At 24.7% G+C, this 25,054-nt stretch overlaps 1 protein-coding gene across 2 annotated transcripts in view; it reads left to right on the forward strand.

Annotated features, from left to right (window-relative positions):
* Nucleotides 1-25,054, forward strand: part of LOC100202246 (adhesion G-protein coupled receptor V1) — a 117,803-nt gene that overhangs the window by 64,054 nt on the left and 28,695 nt on the right. The window contains exons 32-43 of one of the 2 annotated variants that reach the window (XM_065816225.1): nucleotides 14-287; nucleotides 3,192-3,522; nucleotides 11,035-11,669; nucleotides 12,206-12,573; nucleotides 14,579-14,824; nucleotides 14,965-15,364; nucleotides 15,625-15,701; nucleotides 16,022-16,176; nucleotides 17,387-17,842; nucleotides 22,497-22,851; nucleotides 23,372-23,407; nucleotides 24,276-24,763. In XM_065816225.1, the coding sequence (XP_065672297.1) occupies nucleotides 14-287; nucleotides 3,192-3,522; nucleotides 11,035-11,669; nucleotides 12,206-12,573; nucleotides 14,579-14,824; nucleotides 14,965-15,364; nucleotides 15,625-15,701; nucleotides 16,022-16,176; nucleotides 17,387-17,842; nucleotides 22,497-22,851; nucleotides 23,372-23,407; nucleotides 24,276-24,763 (3,821 nt within the window). The remainder of the gene's footprint in view (nucleotides 1-13; nucleotides 288-3,191; nucleotides 3,523-11,034; nucleotides 11,670-12,205; nucleotides 12,574-14,578; nucleotides 14,825-14,964; nucleotides 15,365-15,624; nucleotides 15,702-16,021; nucleotides 16,177-17,386; nucleotides 17,843-22,496; nucleotides 22,852-23,371; nucleotides 23,408-24,275; nucleotides 24,764-25,054) is intronic. The other variant, XM_065816226.1, reaches the window with a different exon arrangement.

Here is a 25,054-nt window from a genome sequence, read left to right on the forward strand (position 1 = left end):
TTAAAAAAAATAGGGGCAGACAATCACAACAATCAATCTGGAAAGTATTATGGATCAGGCTCCTGAAACTGATGAGTATTTTGTTGTACGTCTAGTTGCAGTCAAAACAACTGGTGTTTCAATTTCAGGTGCTGCTGTTTTAGATGAAACTTATCGAGAATCTTTTCTTACAATTGCAGAAAGTGATTTTCCTAATGGAATAATAGAGTTTGCAAATGACATTCCATTGTATGTGGATGAGGGTAAAACACTGAAAATCCTTGTTATTCGTCAGTTTGGAAAGATTGGTAACTTATTATTATTTTTTCTTTATTTAGTTGAATATTATACAGAAATTCTTGTTAAATTATTTTTTTTTTGTTTGATATAAAAACTAAATAATTTTTTTTTTTATTAAATCTTTTTTTATTATTAATATAAATTCACTGCCAGTAAAATGTTTTTAAACACTCAAACAATTAAAGCAGAATTTGCAAAAGTTCTGTTTTAATTGTTCAGAATTTGCCCAGCTGCATTACTAGAACCGTTAAACATGGAAGTGACATGGAGGTCATTGTTTGGAGAGCTTTCTCATTGAATGGTATTTTTCCATTACACAGGGTAAGTGAAATTCTTTATGGTAAAAGAAACATAAAATTTTTGTAACTTATTAGATTTTAATGCAACAGGACAGCAGTTAAAAACAGTTTTGAAGACTGTGCAAAAAACTTAGTAAAGATATAGAAGATGAAGGATTGTTATATGGCTGGCTCAACTCTATGATCAAAACTAATTACATTAGCCAAGCTTATGTAAAACTGATTGTTTTTATAATCTTAACCCAACGTTGATCCAATTTGTGTAATCCAAACTAAACTCAATGTATATGAATCAACTTTGATCCAGTGTATATAACCCAACATTGATTCAATAAATATATGGATCAATGTTGATCCAATGTGCAACCCAATGCTGCGAGTGCCAAATTATATAGCTTTTTTTTTAACATTTTTACTTCCAACAAGGCTGCAAGCAATCACTATCTGAGTCGGAAGTTACTGGTTCAGAAAAGATGATGTTTGTAGTGCAAGATAAGGATTAACAGATGACTCAAAAGATATGCATCAGGAAAACAAGAAGAAGGGAGCAAGTTCCAAATAACTGATGTTTGAGGTAAAAAACCAGACAAATAAGAGTTTTTGGAGCACTTAGGAACAGTCACAGTAAAAGGATAAGAGATAATTGAATAACAAGTAGCATGAGAATGAATTTTTATATATGGCACAAGAGACGCTAGCTTTTTAGAGCAGTTCCCATTTTAGTACTTATAGAAAAGAAAGAAACAACATTAGGATGATGTGACAATGGTTGAAGTTTGGCTGCAAGAGCAGGTCCAACAATGTTTACAATGTCTTTTTGCACCTTGTCTAAAAGAGAAAAAGCATCATTGGAAGATCAGCCCAAGATATGGATTCCATATATAACAGTATTCCATTCATGGATGGATTTGAGATTTATAGAGATAAAGAATAGAATCAGGAGTAAGAAAGTGGTGAGCACGATAAAGAGATGCAACCTTAGCAGAAGCTAATTTTGCAATGGATTTGGTATATGGTTTCCAAGAAAGATTAAAGTAAGAATTAATCCTTGAAGACGACTCTTCAAGTACATTCATAAATATAGGAAGATCTAGATTGTTGAGATAACGATTAGCTGAAAAAAAGTTGAGTTTTATCTGAGTTAATGTTTACCAGCCACTGAGAACCCCATACTGTAGCAGAAGTGAGATCTTTTTCGAGCTCAAATGTCCCCTCCAAGCAATCAGAGAGTGTTGGCTTCTTATCAAGATGAGGAAAATGGTTATCATCATTGAACAATGCCACCTTCTGGGAAATCATTAATGTAAATTAAAAAAAGTATAGGGCCAAGGATAGAAACTTGTAGAACCCCTGAAGTTACAGGAAATAAAAAAGAGTGCTGTCCATTGAGAACAACTTTTATACTATGATAGATAAGAAAGGATTCAATAATTCTAATGATGTTACCTGATACACTGTATGAAGAGAGCTTACGGAGAAGTCTGCCATGCCAAACTTTATCAAATGTCGAAAACGATAGCCTTAACCTCTGCTATACTTAAAATAGATAAAATCTTCTGCAAATCTTGAAATATTAAGCAAGCGAAACAAACATGGTTAATGTCTATTGATAGATAGTTGAAAATTTCAGCTCTTATTTTTTTGCTTTCACTATTACAGAGTTTTTGATTGACTATATATATATATATATATATATATATATATATATATATATATATATATATATATATATATATATATATATATATATATATATATATATATATATATATATATATATATGTTTGTATATAAATATATATTTGTATATATATATATTTGTATATAAATATTTATTTGTATATATATATATATATATGTATATATATATATACATATATATAAGAGAAAAGTGTATTAACAAAATTTAATTTTTTTTTTAACATCTTTACTTCCAAAAAGGCTGAAAGCAACCACTATTAGAGTTGGAAGTCTTGGAGAGAAAAGATGAATTGACATAAAGCAACATAACAATTAGCAAAGGACTTAAGTTGAAAGGAGCGAGTTCCAAAGAACTGATGTTCACAAAAAACCAGATAAAAAAAAATTTTGGAACACTTATGAACAATCATAGTAAAAGTTTGCCAATTTAAAATATAACAGTGTGACAACATTGATTTTTCGGTTTTGGCAACATTGCATTTGTAATCAAATTGATATAAAAATAATATTCACCACTGATATTGTTACAAGGCAACTCACAAGATTGTTCTAACATTTTACCGATGTATGACAGCTGGATAGGAATTCTATTGACAAGCTATCAATATAATTCGTACCCAGTTATACCCAAAGTTCAATATAGGCTATATAGAATTTTGTATGCCAATAAAATTTTGACATTCTATTATTCGATGATTCTTTTAAGTTAGGTGATGATGTTTAAATAAATAAAAAGAAATTCCTTCAAGTTAGGTGGTGATGATGAATTAATAAAAATAAAGACCACATGATAAAGCTACAACTTATTTTATCAGTTTTAATTATTAAAAAGATTTTATAAGTGGATATAATAATAATATAAAAAATAAATTAAATACATAAAGATAAACACCTGTTTTTTTTTTCTTATAGGTAAATTAAACATATCTTACAATGTGCTTACTGCACTAAATAATAAAACCATAAATCAAGCTTCTATACAAAGTGATCTTCACAAACCAGATGCAATGTTGACTATCCCTGATGGAGAAGATTCTGGTATTATTTCAATTGAAATTATTAATGATAATATACCTGAACTTGATGAAGAGTTTACAGTTGAATTAATGTCTGTCAGTATAAGTGGTACTTTCAAAAATTCATCTACCATGTCTTTATTGGGGGTTAACAAACAAAAGCGTATTATTATAACAGCAAATGATGCACCACATGGTGTTTTGACATTTGCTTCCATATCTTTAAAGTAAGAATCTTTTTATTTTTGTTTTTTTTTAGTTCTTTTAAATATGGACCTAATATTTTTAATTGTAATAAATAAAAACGGTTTAATTATTTTACAAATTCTTAATTTATTTATAAAATTAAATAATATTTACTAGGTAATTAATTTCTTTGTTAAATATTACTTAACAGAACTAACTTTCTTATGTTTACGCTTTTTTATTTATTTATAACCTTTATATATTTATATATATACAAAGGTTTTATTTATAACTTTTATATAATTGTATATATATTTTTTTGGAAATATTTTTTTGGTATACATTTTACTTCTGTTACATACACGTGAAATAATTGATTTTTATCTTGTGTTTTTGATTATAGAACAAGTTCAAAAGATTGTTTATAATAAAGTTTAGATTTTATCATTTCCATCTGATATCTGATAAACAATACACTTTTTAAAACTTAAATTTTAAACTTGTAGTAACTTTAAACATTTAATTTTTGTTTAATAATAAAATTATATATATACTCCTAAATTTAATTATTTAAACAAATTTGAAAATTTGAAAAAAAATTGTAATTTTTAATTCTGTTTTTTATATGTGTTGTGTAATTCTTCTAGCCACAAAAGATGAGCGCCTTGTATTCTACAATAGAGGTTGATTCAACTTCTTTTTTACACACTCCTCATGGCAACTTTCCTGTATTTTTTGGTTGCTTAATCCTGACTTTACAATCCAAAACTTTTCATGTTTGTTCTAAATCCTTTTGCTTTCAAAATTTTTACAAGAATAAACTTTTATTATTATTTCTACTCCTTTCTTTACAATTAAGGATAAATACTCCATGGTTACCAAGGATAAATTATCTGCATATACTCCATAGTAAACTAACATTAAAATTTTTTCAGATCTCTTCCAAGGTAATAATAAAACTTAAAAACAAAGCACTGATTTCTGATCACAACATAATTTCTTTTAACACTGCTGTTGTGGCATTTCCTATATCAGTGCATGTGATAATTAAAATCACCCAGTGCGATATTTCGTGCTCGTAAAACTGAAACATGTTTTTAACAAGCGCAATTATGTGTGCTTGAATTTTTTTCATCTTAACTCCGTAAAATCAAACAAAATTTTTATATAAAAACTTTTAAATAAAAACAATGAAATATTGCAAAATATTGCGTAGTTTTACTTATTTTATAGCCGTTCTCAAAAAATGTAAATTTATTTCAAATCAAGTTGAATTAAAAAAAGTTATTTATTTATTAAAAAAAGTTTTAAAAATTAAAATAAACTTATTATTAAAGTTATTACTAAAATTTTAGTAATACTAAAACTCTGACATTAAAAGTGTTTCACGCATGGTTTTTTAAACTTAGTTTTTACGTCCCACTTTTCTAAGTGAAAAGACACGTAGACACGTAGAAAGTACTACAGACACGTAGACACGTAGAAAGTACTACAGACACGTAGTCCTAAGAAAAGGACTACGTGTCTGTAATACTTTCTTTATATGATATTTTGTCTATCTATCGATATTCTCTAGATGATAGTTTGTCTATCTTTCTTGTGAACTTTTTCTTAAACCTTTACTCCTCTTTTTTAAAGAAAGGATACTAATTTTCATGCCCTTAACAAAAAGTTTTTTCTTTGTTTTTTGTTTTAAAATTTTACAGGAGATGTAAAAAATAAGTATGCAGAGGGAGAAGGGTGACTTAAAATATGAAGCTATCTAAAATACAAGGAGTGCAAAAATGAATGGTTTCACTGCCTATGCAGTTTATAGATGGCGCCATGATCATAATAAGTTTTTTTTTTGTTATAAACCTTTTATCAGTAAAAGTTTAATAAATATTAATTGTATTATAATATATTATATTATAAATAATAATAAATATTATATTATAAATACATATAAATATAATAGTATATATAAATAAGATATATATAAATATCTTACTCTATTTATACAACATTTATTTATAATGTATAAGTATTATATAAATGTATAATAAGTTAAAAGCTAGTGTTATTCCTCGACTTCGAAATGTTTTCAAGTGCTGCTAATTTGTCAGCCATTTTCTTCGTCACCACTATCTATTTCATCGTTGTCATCAGTTTGCTCTAAAGTAGATGTTGTTAGTGTCACCAGTCTTGCAGTGTTGCAGTCTTATGGTTCATCGTCAACTTGAATTAATCTTCTCTATTAAAAAAAAATTTCTATTGCTCGCTTTTTAATTAAAATTATTTCCTCTTTTGACCAGTTTCCATGATTTCCCAGAATCATTATGCTATCACTGAGAGCATCTTCATTCATGGATATTCGTTGATCTGATAATATTTTAGTTAAGATGCTAAAATCTCTTTCCACACTTGAGTTTGATTCTGAGATTGCCATGATAACTGATATGACCTTTAACAAATTTGGAAATTTGTACTCTTTATATAAAAATGTTGACCTCCAAATTTCTAGTGTCTGGCAATTGCATTCCACTGATGTGAGTTTTTTTTTGCGTAGATTAAAAATAGTTTCCATTTGTGTGCAGCTAACTTTTCATTATAATTGTTATAATTCAATGCTGTTTTGAAACTCTGTCTTAAATTGCACAATAATACCACGATTTCAGCCAAAGTTGGTGGTGTCCCCATCTGAGGGTATACTTACTAGTTTATTTTTGTAATCATTGGGATCTAGTTTGAATTCCTCCATTTCAAAAATGTCATTAATGACTTGAAAAAGTTTGGTGGAGGTGGAGCAGACTCCTTTTACAATGGAGTCTGCTCCACCTCCACCAAACTTTTTCAAGTCAAGCAGGTTAAGCACCATATAAAATGGAACACCCTCTCTTTCGATTCTTGCTAAAACTAATTCTTTTTCTTTTTGAGTTTTTCTGGCCTGGCTACCATCTCACAGAATTGAGAAAAATTTAGCATTTTTCAGAATATTTGCACATTTTTCCTGCACTACCATTGCAATACTTCTGATAAATGTGCTTCCACTAACACTGTTTTAAGTATGCTTTATCATTCTAACCTTGTTCATTTTACAGCTTTTTACCTAAATAATTATTGTACGCAATGTATTAAAGTGTTAATTAATTAAACATTAAATTTTCAAAATAATCTGTAAAATTTACTAATTTAAAAACATTGTAAACATATCCTTACAATAATGCTGAAATGTTTGTGCGGCTTGGTTGAAGAGCCATTTCACAGGTATAGTTAACAAGTCTAGTATAAGAATCATCTGTTGATACCTTTAAAGAAGATGATATTGAGGTTTGTATCCAAAAAAAAAGTCAGAAAATCAACACAATGTTTTTATTTTAGGTGCCCGAAGAATCAGCGTTTTTTCTTTAAAATTAAAAATTATTACTGCCTTTGATTGATTTCATATTTATTCCATCATCTGACGTTGAGGATCTGTCATCTGTCACGGTTTCTCCTTCTTTTATTTTATGGCACATGAGATGCTTTTTCTAAATACCTTTGAATTGTGTAGCTTGTCACAAAGTTTGTCCCATCAATAAAATGCAAAGAAGCTTCTTTTATTAACCCTTTACAATCTTTTAAAACATTTTCCCTATTTCTTGTACAAACTTGTATAAATATATTTCTATTACATATGTGATACTGTTAATAACTTCTGTTTTGTAACCTATTACCTGATCCACCTTTCCTTTACTAAAAGCTGATAACATAAGTTTGTTTCCTTTTGGAGATAAATAAACATACTTGATTGCAAACATTCTAAACAACAGAAACATTTTTTTTTTAGTTTAAGATAAATAATAGTTAAAAATAAAAAAATAAAAAAGATTAAGAATATTTATTTTGTTCACAAAAGATGCGTGAAACATTAAAAACAATAAGGCAACACAATCTTATGTTTCACAATTCTATCAAGTTTTAATTTTAAAATTTAAATTTTCTATTCACAAGCACCTTTTGAAAATAGTAAAAATTCCATTCTATCTGTTAGCAGTAATGACTTCATAACTTTCCATTCATTGTTTGTACAAAACAGAAAACTGCTTTCAAATTTGAACTGATTACGCAATTTAATTATTATCAAGTGAATTATTTTTTTATACTTGATTATATACTTAATAAATATATAATAAACTTATATAATATAATTATATTAATACAATATATATTAGGGTTAGTATATATATATACTCTTACAACTATAGTATATAAATAGCTTATATACTGGCGTATATTTGTAGAAATGCGTTTTTACATCAGTAAATACCAGGTCATGAAAGCATGAAACATTTTTTTCTTTTGTTTTTTGTGAGCATGCTTCTCAAAGTTTCAATAAACAAAGCCTATAACAAATTATAATAAACAGTAGAATCTCAAAACGCAAAGCTTTCCATGTGTCAGACTTTTCGAATATGTTTGACTTATGGAGGTTAGGAGACTTATTATTTTGAATTTTTCTGTTATAGTTCTATTTTTGAGTTTAGTTTAGCTTTACCTTTTTTAATAAATAGACTTTAACCGATTCGAAGATATCAGTGAAAATATTTAGTTAGTACACAAAAGTATTTGATATTTGTATGTTTTGAATTTTATTTGATGTTTTTGAATTTTAAATATAATAGTCATTAATAAACAGAATGTGATTGAACCTGTATGAAATCAAAGCTTTAAGTGAAGTCTTAGTTTGATAAATTACAGTGGGTTGCATAAATATAGAGTCACTACTCTGTTTTGTGAAATTTTTGTTTTTTTCACAATTATCTTTGAAACCAACAAATTAATACGATTAAAAGCGTTTTAAATGTCTTAATTGATTCTCTATCGAATGGTGTATAATTGGAACTCGTTAGGTTAACCAGTCTTGAGTAATTATTAATTTAATTAGAACATACATGTATTTCTAATGTAGTAAAAATATAGAGTCAACTAAAATTTAACGACTTAAGTTAAAATATCTCAACGAAATGTTATCTGAGCAATCTAAAATTTGGTGGTTGATTTTTTTCCAGCTATATAAATAAAATAAAATTATCATTTTTATATTTTTATGAGTTGAGTTATTCACATTTTTATAACTTGAGTTATTCACATTGGTAATTATTTGGTAAAGTAAAAAGATAAAAATGGGTAGAAAAGATGTTTCAGACAAAAAAGCTGTTTCAGATGGCAAATTGTAGGTCTGTTAAAAGATAAAACACAAAGTCAATGAGAAATAGCTTAAATCTGTAATGCGTCGCTTAAATTTGTACAAATAATGTTGAAAAACCACAAGCTACATAATAGTGTCAAAGATTTACCAAGGCTTGGTAGACCTTTAAAGCTAACTTTAAGAGACCAAAGTTATCTCTATCGAAAGGTTAGACAAGACCTTAAAATTTCTTACCACGATTTTACTGAAGGGTTCACAAATACGCCTGGTAATGTTAGTGTTAGTAGATGGACTGTACGAAGATGCCTAATTAAGAAAGGCTGAAATTGCTGTCGCTTCTCGAAAAGCACTTTTGCATGTCTTAGATCGCCTAAAAAGATTAAAGTGGTGCAGAGAAAGATCTCACTGGTCTGTAGAAGACTGGGTTAAAGTCATTTTCAGCGACGAATCCAATTTTGAGGTGATAAGTCACAAGTTAAGATTAATTATCAACAGGCTAGCTGGTGTAAAGTTCAAAGAGCGTTTTTGTGTACCAAGGATACTGTTAATAAAATTTAAAACAATTTGAATTATTAACTTTTTTCTTTGCTTTAAATTTTAAAAGAACATAAAAAAAATCATATTAAAAATCAACTGACTCTATATTTATGCAACCCACTGTATATTATGCTAAATATTTAATTTTTAAGCATTTAAAGTTTGGAATTTTCTTTCAGCTTCAATGGTACAATTAAGTGGATAATATGATAGAGTTCAGCATGAATTTAAAAAAAAAATTGTCATTCTAAATTTAACTTTAATAAAAGAAATAAGAAGAAGTAAATCATTAGCCAATGAGAATGAAATCTCTTACACTGAGATTTTTAATTTTAATTTATGCGCGACGTACTTTTTTAATAAATATAACTTCTTTATTAACAGTATGCATATTTAATTAAACACATTTTGGCTTCAGCAAAAAAATTTTACTAAAAATAATTTCTATAAAATCAACTTTTAATTTTCTCCCTCACAAGTTCTTCAGACGAAGCGATTTTTTACTCTCATATTGAAAATTTGTCGCGTCCAAAAGACCATTTACAGGCGTGTTTAATGTGCGCAGAGCAATTGCTCCCGCTTCATCACAAGGCCTGTATATAGTCTAGTTACTGTTACCTATTTATTATATTACTTATTTATTTTTTTGGCTGATAAATGCATTAAAACACAACCTTTTTTAGTACTCTGACTAAAAATTATTTTAAGGTCAACAAATGCCATTTAGCAATCTTTTTTTATTTTCCAAAACTCTTTTCTGAACTTGCCTTACAATAAATATTGTATCTATTGTTTCATTTCATGGCCTAAAATTCAACTGTTTGTTATTGATAAATACACTACTTTCTGTGCTTTGTATATATATGTATATATATAACCCCATATATATATATTTTTTTTTGCCTGCTAACAAAGATATTCAGAGCTCTCATGCATAGACCTTTTAGGGGTCCACAGACCCCATTTAAAGAAACCCTCTTATATAGTGTTCTTGTTCTCTTTAGTGTTGTTGTTTTTAAGGAACTCCTTTATACTGGTAATTGCATCTTCATTTTATGGACCACAAAATTTTGTTTTCACACTTTTAATAAAGTTTGATTTTCTTTTTTTTTAAATTTATTATTGTGGTTTATTTAGTTATAAAAAAATTGCTTCTGTTATACAGGCAGGTTGGAACAGACAGATCGCTTCAATTTTTTGTAACCTGTAACAATTAAGTAACCTCATAAACTAATAATTTACATAAAAAATAATAACCATGAATTGTTGTTTGTAATGAAATCATAATGATGATAGAAAAATAAATATTGTAATATATAATTTTTTTAATTTGTATAATAATAAAAATCATAATAATAACTAAAATCAAAAATAATTTATGATAATTTATGATAAATAATAAATTGTTAAATACTTTTTTTAAATGTTTTATAAAATCTTTAAAAGCTGTATATTTGTTATAAGAAGTATTGCTATTATATAATTAGGTTATTATATATTTAAGTTTATACGCAGCCTATTTTATTTAATTCAATTTATGTTTTAAATATTGTTAGCTCATAATTAATTGTTAATTTTATATATTACTAATTTAAATACTTTTTTAATATTTTGAAAATTGAGTAGTTACTGTTTAAATATTAATTAAAAACTTTGAAAATTTTAAATAACATCACAAAAATGTTTTTTGAATTAATAAATATAAAAATTATTTTAATTTTTAACAAGAAAGACTAAATAAATAATAAAAAATTAATATTTTATTTTTATTTATTATTTTATTATACTATTACTATAACTTAATTTAAAGTTTTTAAAAATGTAATATTAAATTTTATTTTCAAAGTTTGGTGGTTAAAGAAGAAAACACAACATTCAACTTAACTGTAATTCGCTCATTTGGTTTGTTTGGTGATGTTTACTGTTTTTATTTTTTAAACTATTTTACGGCTAACTCAAATGATTTTTATATAAATGATGATGTAATGAATGGTGGTCCTGTAAAACTTTTGTTTCTGGATGGTCAAAGTGAAGCCAACATTACTGTCTACATCAATGATGACAACATTACTGAAAATAATGAGTTTTTTGAAGTAGGATTAACCACCCAAAATGCAATTAATAATGGAGGTGTAGAAACTGGTGTACCTAGCCGTACATCTATAACTATATTAGCAAATGATGATGCCAATGGGGTCTTTTTGTTTTCATTTAATTCTAGAAACATTGTACTTTCTGAACCAGAGAGCTTTGAATTGATTTACCATGACTTTGAAGTGGAGCGTTTACAAGGTTTATTTGGAAAAGTTATTTTGGAATGGAGAGCATATAATACAATGGCAATAAATGACATTTCGCCAATAAGCGGAGTTTTACAGTTTGAGGAGTATCAAAGATATGGAACATTCCGAGTATATGTTTTACCTGATGATCTTCCAGAACTAGAGGAAGTATTTTTCCTTGAATTAAATGTTTTATATGGTAACTTTATTTTGATTTTTTCACTGTTTTTCATCATAAGTTTATATAATTTTTTAATATTTATAGTTTGATAATTGATGTTTATAAATTTCAATGACATTGCATTACAGTTAAAAAAAATAAATTACAGTTAAAAAAGACAGTTATTTAATTGCATTACAGTTGTAGCTCACAATTAAAAAAAAAATTCAGATAATCAGTTTTCAGAAATTATTTTAATTCAAAAATGATCAAAAAAAGACATATTTAGGGAAATAGCTTTAAATCAGGCAATTTAATTATGCTATGTACATCATGATTTAATGATGCGATGTACATCATGGTTGGTAGGTATAGAAGGTAGCTATTGGAGGAAAGTATAAACAATAAATATAGTCGGCTGGTAAATGAGGTAGTTATAAATATTTCTATAATATATTTCAAATAATAAGTACTTCAATTACACACCTTTTTAATAACATATACAATTAGAGAACAATACACAAAATTATAGATCAATTAGGTACTTTAAATGATATAAAATAACTTCTATTTAGGAGATGGAAGGCTTGGTGCGGTTTCTTGTGCTTTTTTAACTATTTTAGCAAATGATTATCCATTTGGTTTGTTTTCATTTCTTTCTGAAAATATTATTTATGTGGATGAATCACAAAAAACAGTAAAGGTTGCTGTTGTTCGTAATCAAGGCACATTTGGTAATGTGACGATAGAGTTTACAACTGAATCAAATACTGCTGTGAGTGAAACTGGAAATCAACCCATGCTAGGTGTTGAATTTAACTTCCTTATAGATAATGTTTTAGCATTTCTTAGTTTTGATATGTCTGGAAAACAACTATTAATACTTAGTACACAAGAAAGCACAAAGTTGTTTGAGTGGCGAGGAACATTTGTGTATATTCTTGTGAGTAGTTTTTTGTAATTAATACATTTTCTTAATATTTATAAGTTATATTTTACAATTTTACATTATTATAGTTTGGTAATTATGTAATTACTACCATAAAAGTTTCTAAAAAATTCTAGAAATTAAAGTTTGATTTTTAATTGTTTTTGATTTTAGGACCCTTTTTGACCATATTTTTAAAGAAACTTTTTGAGCAATACAAGCACTAAATACAATCTAAGTTCTGTTTGTGTGTTAATGAACCTAATCCAAAACCAAAAAAATTATTATCAGGCTATAGGTTGATTGGGGTTGCCACAATAATGATTTAAAACTGTATAGTTAGAATTAAATCTAAAGAGATTGCAGCATTGTAGGGAAATGATATGGGCATTATATAGTTTATTATAAATAATACATTATACAATATATGGGCATTATACAATATAAAAATTTACATTATACAACACTATATTGTATATAAAACAATGTAATTTGATGTTTCTGCTTGATTTTATTTTATTTTATTTTAATTTTTTGAAAAGTTTATACAGTTTAAATTAATAGAAATTGAGGTAGTTCATGCTAATCATTTTATAATATGGATCCAACACATATGGATAAAATTTATACTGATTCAACACATATGGATCCAGTATGTATGAATTCAACACATATAGATGCAACACACATGGGTTCAATATACAACACCCAACACAAACAGATGCAATACATATAGGTCCAACATAGATAGAACCAACACATTTGCAATGGTTAATATACCAGTACTAGTTTTTCAGCTCTTTGAAAAATAAGTTTTTTTTCCAGTTACTTCTGTTAATCCTTTTTTTTTTTTTTTTTGATTTTCATCTCTATTATACAGAAAATTTAAATACGGTTGCCAAACAAACTGTTAATTTTAAAATTTTTGTAAACTTTAGATACAAGTTTGCAGTTGTCTTAACTACTCTTAGATTTGTAAAGTTGTCTTAACTACTCTTAGATTTGTTTTTCTCTTTCTTTTGTTGCAGCACTGTTAAACTTAATAATTATATTTTAGATGAATAAAAGTAAAGATTATTCATGTAAAATTTCATCTTTTTTTATATTTCAGTTTAACATATTATTTTTATTTTTCATTTCAGTTTATCATATCATCAGTTGTGGTAAAAATGTACCACATCCACTGGTACTAGTAAACTCATTTATTATGGCCTAAAAATTAGTATCTGCATTAGTAATCAATACACAGTACTAGTATATTCTGCTTCATTTAGTTTCTAAAATCATATAAGCACCCTTCATATGTAAATACTGCCTGCCCTCACCACCCTCAGTTGATGCATATATTAAAACTTCCATAGATAACTTTTTTACTTTGGCTGCAGCTAAATCTACATTTACTGATATATATGTATATGTATATATATATGTATATATATATATGTATATATATATATATATATATATATATATGTAAATTATGTTAGTGTATTTTACAAATAGAGTGCTCAATGTTCTTAAAGAACAGAGCAATAATTAATTAATTAGTAAAAAACACTTATCTAACTTTTATCTTCTACTCGGAGTTTCACCATCGCTGGATCATCAGGAGAGGAACTCTTCCTGATGATCCAGCGATGGTGAAACTCCGAGTAGAAGATAAAAGTTAGATAAGTGTTTTTTACTAATTAATTATATATATATATATATATATATACATATATATATATATATACATATATATATATATATATATATATATACATATATATATAAATATATGTATATATATGTGCATTTATATATATATATATATATATAAATATACAACATATATATATATATATATATATATATATATATGTATTTATATATATATAATATATATATATATATGTGTGTGTATAATATATATATATATATATATATATATATATATATATATATATATATATATATATATATATATATATATATATATATACACACACATTTATACATACACATATATATGATTTAGGATTTACCATTAAAAAACTTGTCAATAATGCTGACTTCTGTTATTGATACGGAAACTATTTTATTAGTAAAAGATCATCTCTCTGTACAAATTTACTTATTGAATAAAGATTTTTCACTTATTCATGTTCAAACAATACGAGATGTTGGAATTTCAGATGTTTTAGCGTTTAAAGTAAACACAAGTTTGTATTTAACAATTGCTAGAAATAAAGATAATGAGGGGGAAAGTATTCTATGGCTGCAGGTTTGTTTGTTTGTAAATATCAAAAGAAATTTTTTGAACATTTTAGTTATAATTTTTTTTGTTGTTGCTATTTTTAATATAATATTTATTATTTTTTTTGGTTTCAATTTTTTTTTTTAATTTTTTTTTTTTTTGTCAAGTTGTATGAGTGGAGAAAGAATATTTTTTTTAAATTACCGCTTTCTGGAGTTCAAACATTTTTTGGACAATCAATAGCTTTTTCATACTTCAATGGAGACTATTATTTAGCTGTGGCAAATCAGTACAATCGATTGAGTAATTCCTACAACATCAAATCCTATGTCTACAAATGGGATATTAGAAATGGTTATTTTGTAATGTATGGTGAAATTCAAACTTACAAAGCCAAAGAAATCAATTTCTTTGAACATGAAAAAAATTTGTTTGTAACAGTGGTAAATGATTTGGGAGGTTGCCAGTTGCTGAAGCATGATATAAAAATACATGAGCGGTTTTCTTTTGTTCAGGAGATTTCTAGACAGTGTATTAGTCTAAAATACTTACATTTTAAAAAACATAGTAAGTTTTTTCATAAACAGTTTTTTTACAACAAATATAGTTTTTACCTCTCAAATATAAACAGCTGCACTCAAATATAATTTCATTTTTATTGAATTGAATGAATCAGTTAATGATCAGTAACAGTATATTGATTTGAGGAAATTGATTTCAATTCATTTTACTTCCATTCATTTTTATTAGCATTCATAAGCATAATTTTATTACAAAAATTTAATCTTGAAAAATATTTTTAATCATGTTCTTTTTCTTTTTTAAAGTTTTTCTTGTTGTTGTTGGTCCAACATCGCATCTTTATAAATGGAATGTGAACAGCAATTTATTTGAATTCCATATGGTATGTTTTGTATAAATAGGTTATTTATATATTTAAAATTCAATTTTAGGTATTAGGAGCTCCAAAAGAAATTCAATATTCAATGCTTAAAATTGATATTTTCTGTTAAAAATCTAAGGAAATTGATAACAATAATTACTCATGTTTAGAATATACATTAAGTTGTTTCTTGTTTAGAAAAATTTTTTTATTATAATAAAAGAAATACCACTAATAATGATTTTTTTAATTTGCCATATATAGTAAATTTTTTAATTTTCATATATACACATGTTCTCATATGTTCATGTGTTTATTTGATTTGCCCTTATTTAATTTAGATGCTACCTATTTCAAATCTCCATCTGATTAAGCCATTTTACATAACTAATGAAATGAAAAACCTCACCCTCCCATATTTAGCAGTTTTTTCTTCCAACAGCAGTAGCGTATTAAGAATTGAATATTTAAAAAACTCTTCAGATTTTTTCTTCAGGTACAACTTTTATTACTTATTTTCAATTACTCAACACAAATATTATTTATATATACTTTATTTTGTTATATTTTTTGCTTTAGTGTAGCACTGTTTTTAAAATTTATAGAAAATTGATTGACACAGTGGTGTATGTTAAGTACATATAATACATTTAATAATATTTAATTATATTTGATAATAAATTTATTTAATATAAATTTAATAATAAATTTGTGCCAAAAGGTTTTATAAATGACTCTAAGGATAGCTTTTTTATTCATTTTTTATTTTTCATTGTTTAGTATTTTTTATTACAATGAATTTTTTTTTTTTATGTTTTCACACGTTTTGGACATGTTTCTTATATTTTTTAAATTGTTTTCATTTAAAATAGTAATGACAACAATAATATTATTTCAGTTTATAATGGCAATAAAGTTGTATTAATATAAATTATTAAAACAATCATATTTATCATATGCTTTTATATATAATTAGATTTTATAGAGAATGCATTCAATAGCATAATTAAATATTCAATAGCATAATTAAAAAAATTCAATAGCATAATTTACATAATTATTTTATAACTAATCTATATTAGTAATTTTAATTGTACTGTTGTATTTGTAGAGTTGTTGATATTTATTATAATGTGTAGTTAATTTAATATAAAAGTGTCGCTGTTTTGTTCATTTTATTCTGAAATACAAATTGACTGGGACTTCAGTACATATTAACTGAAGAACTTCAGTTAATATGTTCTGAAGCGAGAACTTCAGTTAATATGATTTGCAAGTGCTTAAACTCATGCAGCGTGCATGCAAATTCTCAATCTCATGCAAAAAAAACTTAAGTATTTACTAAGAAAAACGAGACTAATCTGCAATTGGGCATCATAAAAAAAAATTTTATGGTTTGAAATGGGAACAGGTAAAAACATTAAATATAGAAAAATTAAATCAAAAATAATAAAACTTGAATAAAAGGTTTGGCGTCTCAGTCTTCAGAATTAGGAGGGCTGTGATATATATATATATATATATATATATATATATATATATATATATATATATATATATATATATATATATATATATATATGTATATGTTGCAGCAGTTCTGCAACATATACATATAAATGTATATGTTGCAGCAGTTTAAGTTATGTTATTGTTTGTCCCTTTTTTCTATTACTATATTTATTTGTATTATTTTTGTCATTTAGAAGTGACAGGTTATATTTTATGGAAGGTGAAAAAGTTTTGGAATTTTTTCTTTCAATTGTTGATGATGAAGTTCCAGAAATTGATGAAAATTTTAAAGTTCATCTTATCAATTCTTCTGGTGGTTCTTCCATTTCTTCAAATTCTTCAATTAGCATTGTTGTAATGTCAAATGACAACCCTTTTGGAAGGTTTAAGTTTACTGATTCTTCATTGCATCAGATAGTAGAAGAATTAAATATCGACTCTATATTTTTTGTATGGGTTCAGAGAGAGTTTGGTTGCAATGGAGTAGTTAATGTTAGGTTTGACGTTGTTGACACTGCCAATAACATTCAAGATAAAGTTTATCCTCAATATGGAAACATTAAATTTTTTCCTGGTGATAGTTTAAAGAAAGTTAGTTTGTATTTAAAAGGAGATTTTATTCCTGAGTTAGAAAAAAAAATTTTAATAAGGTAAATTGTTTAATTTTAGTTGTTAATTTTATTTTATTATTTTGATGTTGATGCCATCTATTGCTATTACTATCTATAGCTTTGATTTAGTTTATACTATTTATATATATTATATTATACTATTTAATATAGCTTTAATTTAACAGAGAAAAAAATCAAATCAAAAAAATCAAAAATCAAATAAGCAACTATACTATAAATGTAAAACCATTTTTATTGTTTTACATGATATTGTTTGTTGGCACATAAAAACAAAAACTGTTTATATCATGTTTTTTAATAAACTCTTCATATGCATATTGGATTTTTCACGCAAAAGGATTTTTATTATTTTACATGATAGAGTTTGTTGTTGTAGCATCTGGTTTTGTTATTATTTTTAAAAATTGTGTTAATAAATTTTTTAAATAACTTTTAAATTGCTAAAATCACACACACACATGAAAAATTTAAGTAAATACTAAACAATAGGTTTATAAAACTATCATCCTTAATATTTCTTTCATTTTTTTTATTTCACCTGTAGTAATTTTATTTCCCAGTAAAAAAGTAAAAACAGTAAAAAACGTTTTCTGTTTTTTACCAGTAGGCTAATTTGTTTTAAATGCTAAGGAAACATTTTCAGTCATGTTTGATTGTATGACTGAAAATGTTTTAGTGATACAAACCAATTAAAAACTATCATTAGTTGAAATAAAGTTGTTGTAACTATAACAATCTGCTGCAAATAATAATAAAAAATAAATATTGTGCAAGTTTATTAGCTTTAGTGAAATAAGTTTTCTTACTAGGAGTAAAACTCTGATATAAAATCCCCACTTAATTCTTAATTGTATGCAAGCTTAGAGGAGCATCTTGAATGGCAGTTTTTATGAGTGGCATTACCAAGGCACAACAAATCAATGAATGTCCAAACATTTATTTTAAAAAAGACAAAAATACTTTTGTCTTTTTTAAAATAAATTACTTTTGCTTATGCAAATATTGTTGTTCACTTAAAATTTTTAAAAACGAACGCCTTACTTTAACTTTTTTTTTACAAATAATTACGCAATAGTTTTCTACTTATTATAAAAAACACATCTATAATAAAAAATAATTATAAAAAACAAAAAATACAAAAATTTAATATGCATTTAAGACTTTAAAAGAAACCATGCTAAAACATGATTACTTTCTTACTTTTAAGTAAAATAACAAAGTACACTATTGAAGTAAAATAACAAAGTACACTATTAAAGAAAGTAATTATGTTTTAGCGCAGTTTTTGCATGCCTTAACAAAAGAATGCAAAATTTTACTCAAAATAAATGCATTTGCAATTACTTTAAAAGATACCATGCTTAATAGATACCAGCAATTTTTGGTATTAAGTCTCTTCAAGTTGGAGCTGATATTTTATAAGAAAATTGAGTTAACTCACCAATATAAAAAATCTAAAGGTAACTAATAGCTATCTTATTTGAAAAATAATTTGAAAAATCAAGATAAATAATCTGCTTTAACGACACCATTTTTTGTAGAATTACAAAAAAATGCATCATTCAAAATAAGTTAGTGTAAACTAAAATTTTTAAGCTGTTGATTTATTTTTTCTGCATTAAGTTAGAGTTATCAAGCTAAAAAGATGACTGTTTTTTTTTTAACTTCAATAACAAAAATATCTAAAAAAAATTTTTCGTTAACTGTCTGTCTAAACCCAAATAAGTTGCAACATTTTAAGCCATACTTTTTTATGTTTTATTTACATAAGTTCATCTAATTACATGGCTTTTATGTAAAACTACCCATTTTTACAGGAGTCCTTTAATGCAGAGTCCCAAAAAAGACTCCAGATTTGAAACACAAAAGTCACAAAAAGATTAATTCTTTCTAGTTTTTGGTATCCAGGAGTTCTAAAAATATAAAATAGCTTATGGACTACTAATGGTAAAAAATTAAGACTTTTAAGTAAAAGGATTAATCTTTTTTTGAACCCGGAGTCCAGGAATCTAGGACTTCAGGACTCTGAGCTTAAAAGCAATAAGTTCGAAATCATTAAATCTTGTGAATTTTTTTCTTATAGCAGATTATAAGTCAACCAACATGTTTAGAGCTTCTGGACACTACACACCTGGGAAAAATAGATATATAAAGCCATAGTCCTTTTAAGACTCTCTACAGGATTTAAACATGTCTAAAAGATTATAAAAATTAAAAAAGGAATTATTTATGTTACATTATTTATGCAAAATAAGCGGGAAAATATTTTACACCAACATTTGTTTTAAAATTCATTAATTATAACTCACTCTAAAAAAAAAAAAGAAACTAAATTAAGATAAAATCAGTGAAACTTTCAAATTTTGAACATTATAGTTTTATGGTGTAATAAAGCAATTGATTTTTCTAAAAAAAGTTTAAAATTGCTAAAGCCTAACGTTTAAACATTAAGATTGCTTTCTTCTATAGCGTGCTTTTTTTTAAATTTGCTTATTTTTCTTAAAGTGAAGTAATTTTTGTTTGCATATTAAAAACACTTTTAAAAGTTTTGAAAAGAATTTTTAAGTTCTGCTGAAATATATATAGTCTAATAAAATATAGATTTACTATGTTTATTATAGTTTTCATTTTTTATTGTACATTTAACAACAGCAATGATGATATTATTAACTAATTATTAAATACTTATTATGATATTATTTTAAAAAGTTTTCAAAAAGAAACAACTTTTATTTTATTACTAGTTCCTTTTATTTTAATTTAAGTACAAATACATTTTATAGTTTATACATTTATACACAAATTTATACATTTTAGTTTATACATATACAAGTTTATACATTTTTTTAATAGTAAATAAATTTAATGAACTAAATTGAGAAAAATTCACTATTTAGTATCAATGGATAACAGTTTATAATCATTAGGTCATTGCTTATTAATTACCATTAATTTTCAAGCACTTCGCAAATGCGTAAAAAATTGTTTTGAAAAAATAAAAATTGGTTAAATTCTAGCATCTATGATATATATATATATATGTGTATATATATATATATATATATATATATATATATATATATATATATATATATATATATATATATATATATATACATATATATATATATATATATATATATATATATATATATATATATATATATATATATATATATATATATATATATATATATATATATATATATACATGTATACATATATATATATATATACATATATAAATGTGTATATATACATATATATATATATATATACATATAAATAAATATATATATATATATATATATATATAAATATATATATTTATATGTATATATATGTGTGTATATATATGTGTGTGCATGTATATATATATAAATATATATATTTATATATATATATATATATATATATATATATATATATATATATATATATATATATATATATATATATATATATATATGTATAACTTATTAACTAGAATAAAAATTATTTTAAAATAAAAATCCCTTATTTGACATATCTCCCTTAAATCAGATGTTTGCCAATAAATAAAGATACGATCGTCAACATTTATTAAAAAAAAACGATTTGTTGCGCCCTGAATACTTTAAAAATATGTTTCTGCTACACAAATCAGGTTCAAGCCAAGAATGGCATCTTGTTTCAAATCATCTATAATCTTATATTCAAATTAAATTGAATATTTAAAAACATTTTTTCCTTTATCACTAGAATTCTCAAGTTTTGTTAAAATCCTACAAAATTTATTTTATACTAGAATCTTGTACTATGGTTTGGAGCCCTCACCTTTTGAAAGTTATAAGTTGCATAGAAAAAGTCCATAAATATTTTACCAGAGTTGTTGGCAAAAGATGTCATATTACATACATTGATCACTTATTCAGACTTATTTTTCTTATAACTCGAATCCCTTGAGTATCTCAGAGTTAAATTTGATCTTTTTTATGACAAAATTATTTTTTACTTATTTAAACTCAAAATATTAAAAAAAAAAGCCATTTAGAAAAATTTACTCCATATAATAAAAACACTAGTGATACAAAAAAAAAAAATTTATAGTGAAAGAGTTATTCACTATGAATTTGCATTCACTGTCTGCAATTTAAAAAATTTGATATAAAATGTTGTTGTGCAGTTTCTTAACACGTTTTCTTCACACTTATTCTTATTGGAGTTTTATTGTTATCCGTGTTAGATAAAAGTAATTTAGTTATGAAGTTAATTCAATTAAATAAATAAATAAGAAATTGCCATTATGGAATCTGGTTCAAACTGCAAAATAGTGGGATCATGGGCATTAAACTTGAATAAAAAATAAATAAATTTAAAAATTTGAATAACAAAGTGCCACTATGGAAAACCTGTCAAACCACATCTATGTTGATGGTTAAACTATGATTTTTTAAATTATCACCTTGCCTATGTTTTTATGTTGAAGCTGTAAAAATGTAATTCAGCTTTATGGCTTTAGACTAATTTATTTGTTTTCATTTTTTTTTTTTTTTTTCCTTTTCTTGTGTAATTATTTTATTTAAATTAAAATTAAAAAATAGAAAAAAGTTAAAAAGTTATTTTAACTTCCAGTTTCCTATTCTAACCTTTGATAAAAATTTAATCTTTTTTAAATTTATTTTTTCTTTAGGCTAACAGATATTGAGACAATCGACAGCACGAAAAATAGTCAGGCTACCCTAAACTACAACAAAAATGTTGCATCTATAACAATTCCTGCAAATGATGATCCAAATGGTGTTTTTACTTGGAAAAGTTCAATTTATGTAGTTACAAAAGATAATAATGTCAGTTCATTATTAGTTTTAAAGCGAGATAAAGGGGCATTTGGTTCTGTAATTGTTTTGTTTGAAACTGTAGTTACTTTAAATGTTGGTCCCAGAGAGAGACCAGCCAAACCTTTTGTTGATTTTATTCCTATTAAAGGCAATGTAACCTTTGCTGAAGATCAGAGAGAAGCATTTGTATTTGTTGAAGTAATTCATGTAAGAATTTTTTTTAAACCTTATTTTCATATTACTTATCACAATAAAAAGAAAGTCATACTACACTGCTAAATTAATCTTATATATACATAATTACATAATTAGTAGCCTCCTTTTATAGCATTTTCTTTTTGTTTTGAAGTTTTTTCTGAGAATCATTTTGAGGTAATTGTTTAAGAAATAGAAGAAAGCTTAAAATAAAAAAAAGTTTAAAGCTATAAAAATGATATTATAAAAAAAGCAATAATTAATGACAGTAGTTTAAACAGTTATTTTCTGTTCTTGATTCCTTAAATATAATTTATTTTAAACTGCCATCCCCATCATGTTATCTACATCATATAATAATAGTTATATTATCTCCAATATTATTGCATAAGTATTGAATGAAGTTTTTTGCATGAGTTACAATGAAATGTAATATAATAGTATATGTTTAAAATCAACAAGTTACATAGGGCTCGGGTACTAAAATGTATAATTGATATAATTATTATTGAATTTTTTTTTAATTTTTTAGAAACTGGAGGAGAGAAAAATAAATGCAACCTTAAATGTAAGAAATATAAAATATTAACTTAAATAAAATAAAGATAATTAAATATAACGCTTATGATAATAATAGTAGTAATAATGATTATAATAATAATAACAATAATAACTAAATTATATTTAAATAAAACAAGTTTAATTTAAAATATTAATATATAATAAAAATCTAAACATGATTTATATATATATATATATATATATATATATATATATATATATATATATATATATATATATATATATTATATATATATATATATATATAATTATATATGTATATATAATTATATATATATATATAATTATATATATAAAATCAACAAGTTACATAGGGCTCGGATATATATATATATATATATATATACAGTGCGTGATTGCAGTTTAGTTGCACAATGTCTAAAGGTAATAAAGTAATAATAATAATAACAACTAAATTATATTTACATAAAACAAGTTTAATTTAAAATATCAATATATAATAAAAATCTAAACATGGTTTATATATATATATATGTGTATATATATATGTATATATGTTTATATATATATATATATGTGTATATATATTTGTATATATGTATATATATATACATATATATATATATATATATATATATATATATATATATATATATATATATATATATATATAATATATATATATATATATATATATATATATATATATATAAACAGTGCGTGATTACAGTTTAGTTGCACAATATCTAAAAGTAAATAAAATTTTAATTTTAATAGTTTGCAATTTTGATTGAAGTACACAGAAGAAAAAAAGAGCACAAAAATTTGATAAAACCTTTATGATTACTATTGTAAATTAATAATGTATTTAAATTTATTTTATATTTATTTAGGATGGACTTGATGATTATAATGAAGTCTTTTTTGTTAATATTACTGAGGCTTATTTAACTGTTGATAATCATACTACTGCTAATATACTATCCAGTCTTACACAGGTTGTAATTACTGAGTTAATTCAGCAAAATGGAATAATAGAATTTAGTTCTTCACTTGAATTATTAGCTGATGAAAATGTTGGTACTTTAGAAGTTATGCTTTCACGAAATGCTGGCTTTAATGGATCAGTTGGTGTTTACTTTGAAATTGTATTTGGCACTGCTAGTATTTTTGATATTGCGCCTGCATACGGAACAGTAAGTTTAGGTGACAATCAAAAAAGTGCATTCATTCTTATAAAAGTTGAGAATGACAACATTCCAGAATTTAATGAAAACTTTACAATAGTTTTAACAAAGCCATTTGGTGGAGCTAAAATTGGTGCTATTAACAATCGCTCTGTAACAATAAAAGAAAACGATTATCCATATGGTTTATTTAGGTAAGTTAAGAAAAGTTTTATTTATGTAAGTTAAGTGATGGTTTATTTAGGTAAGTTAAGTAATGTTTTATTTAGGTAAGTTAAGTAATGATTCGGTAAAATAGTTATTATTAAATGTTTATGAAATTTTTATGAAGTCTGAAAATACTATCACTACCAACTTGTCTTTATATATGTATCTATTCTATTTATTTGTCTGCTTTCTTTCAACTCTTTATCTTGCTGTAACCTACCTTGCTGTTAGCTTTTTATTTTTATTAGCTCCTTTTTACTGTCAACTATATCTTACTG

This window comes from Hydra vulgaris, chromosome 13 (assembly GCF_038396675.1).
Source record: "Hydra vulgaris chromosome 13, alternate assembly HydraT2T_AEP".
NCBI classification, from domain to species: domain Eukaryota; kingdom Metazoa; phylum Cnidaria; class Hydrozoa; order Anthoathecata; family Hydridae; genus Hydra; species Hydra vulgaris.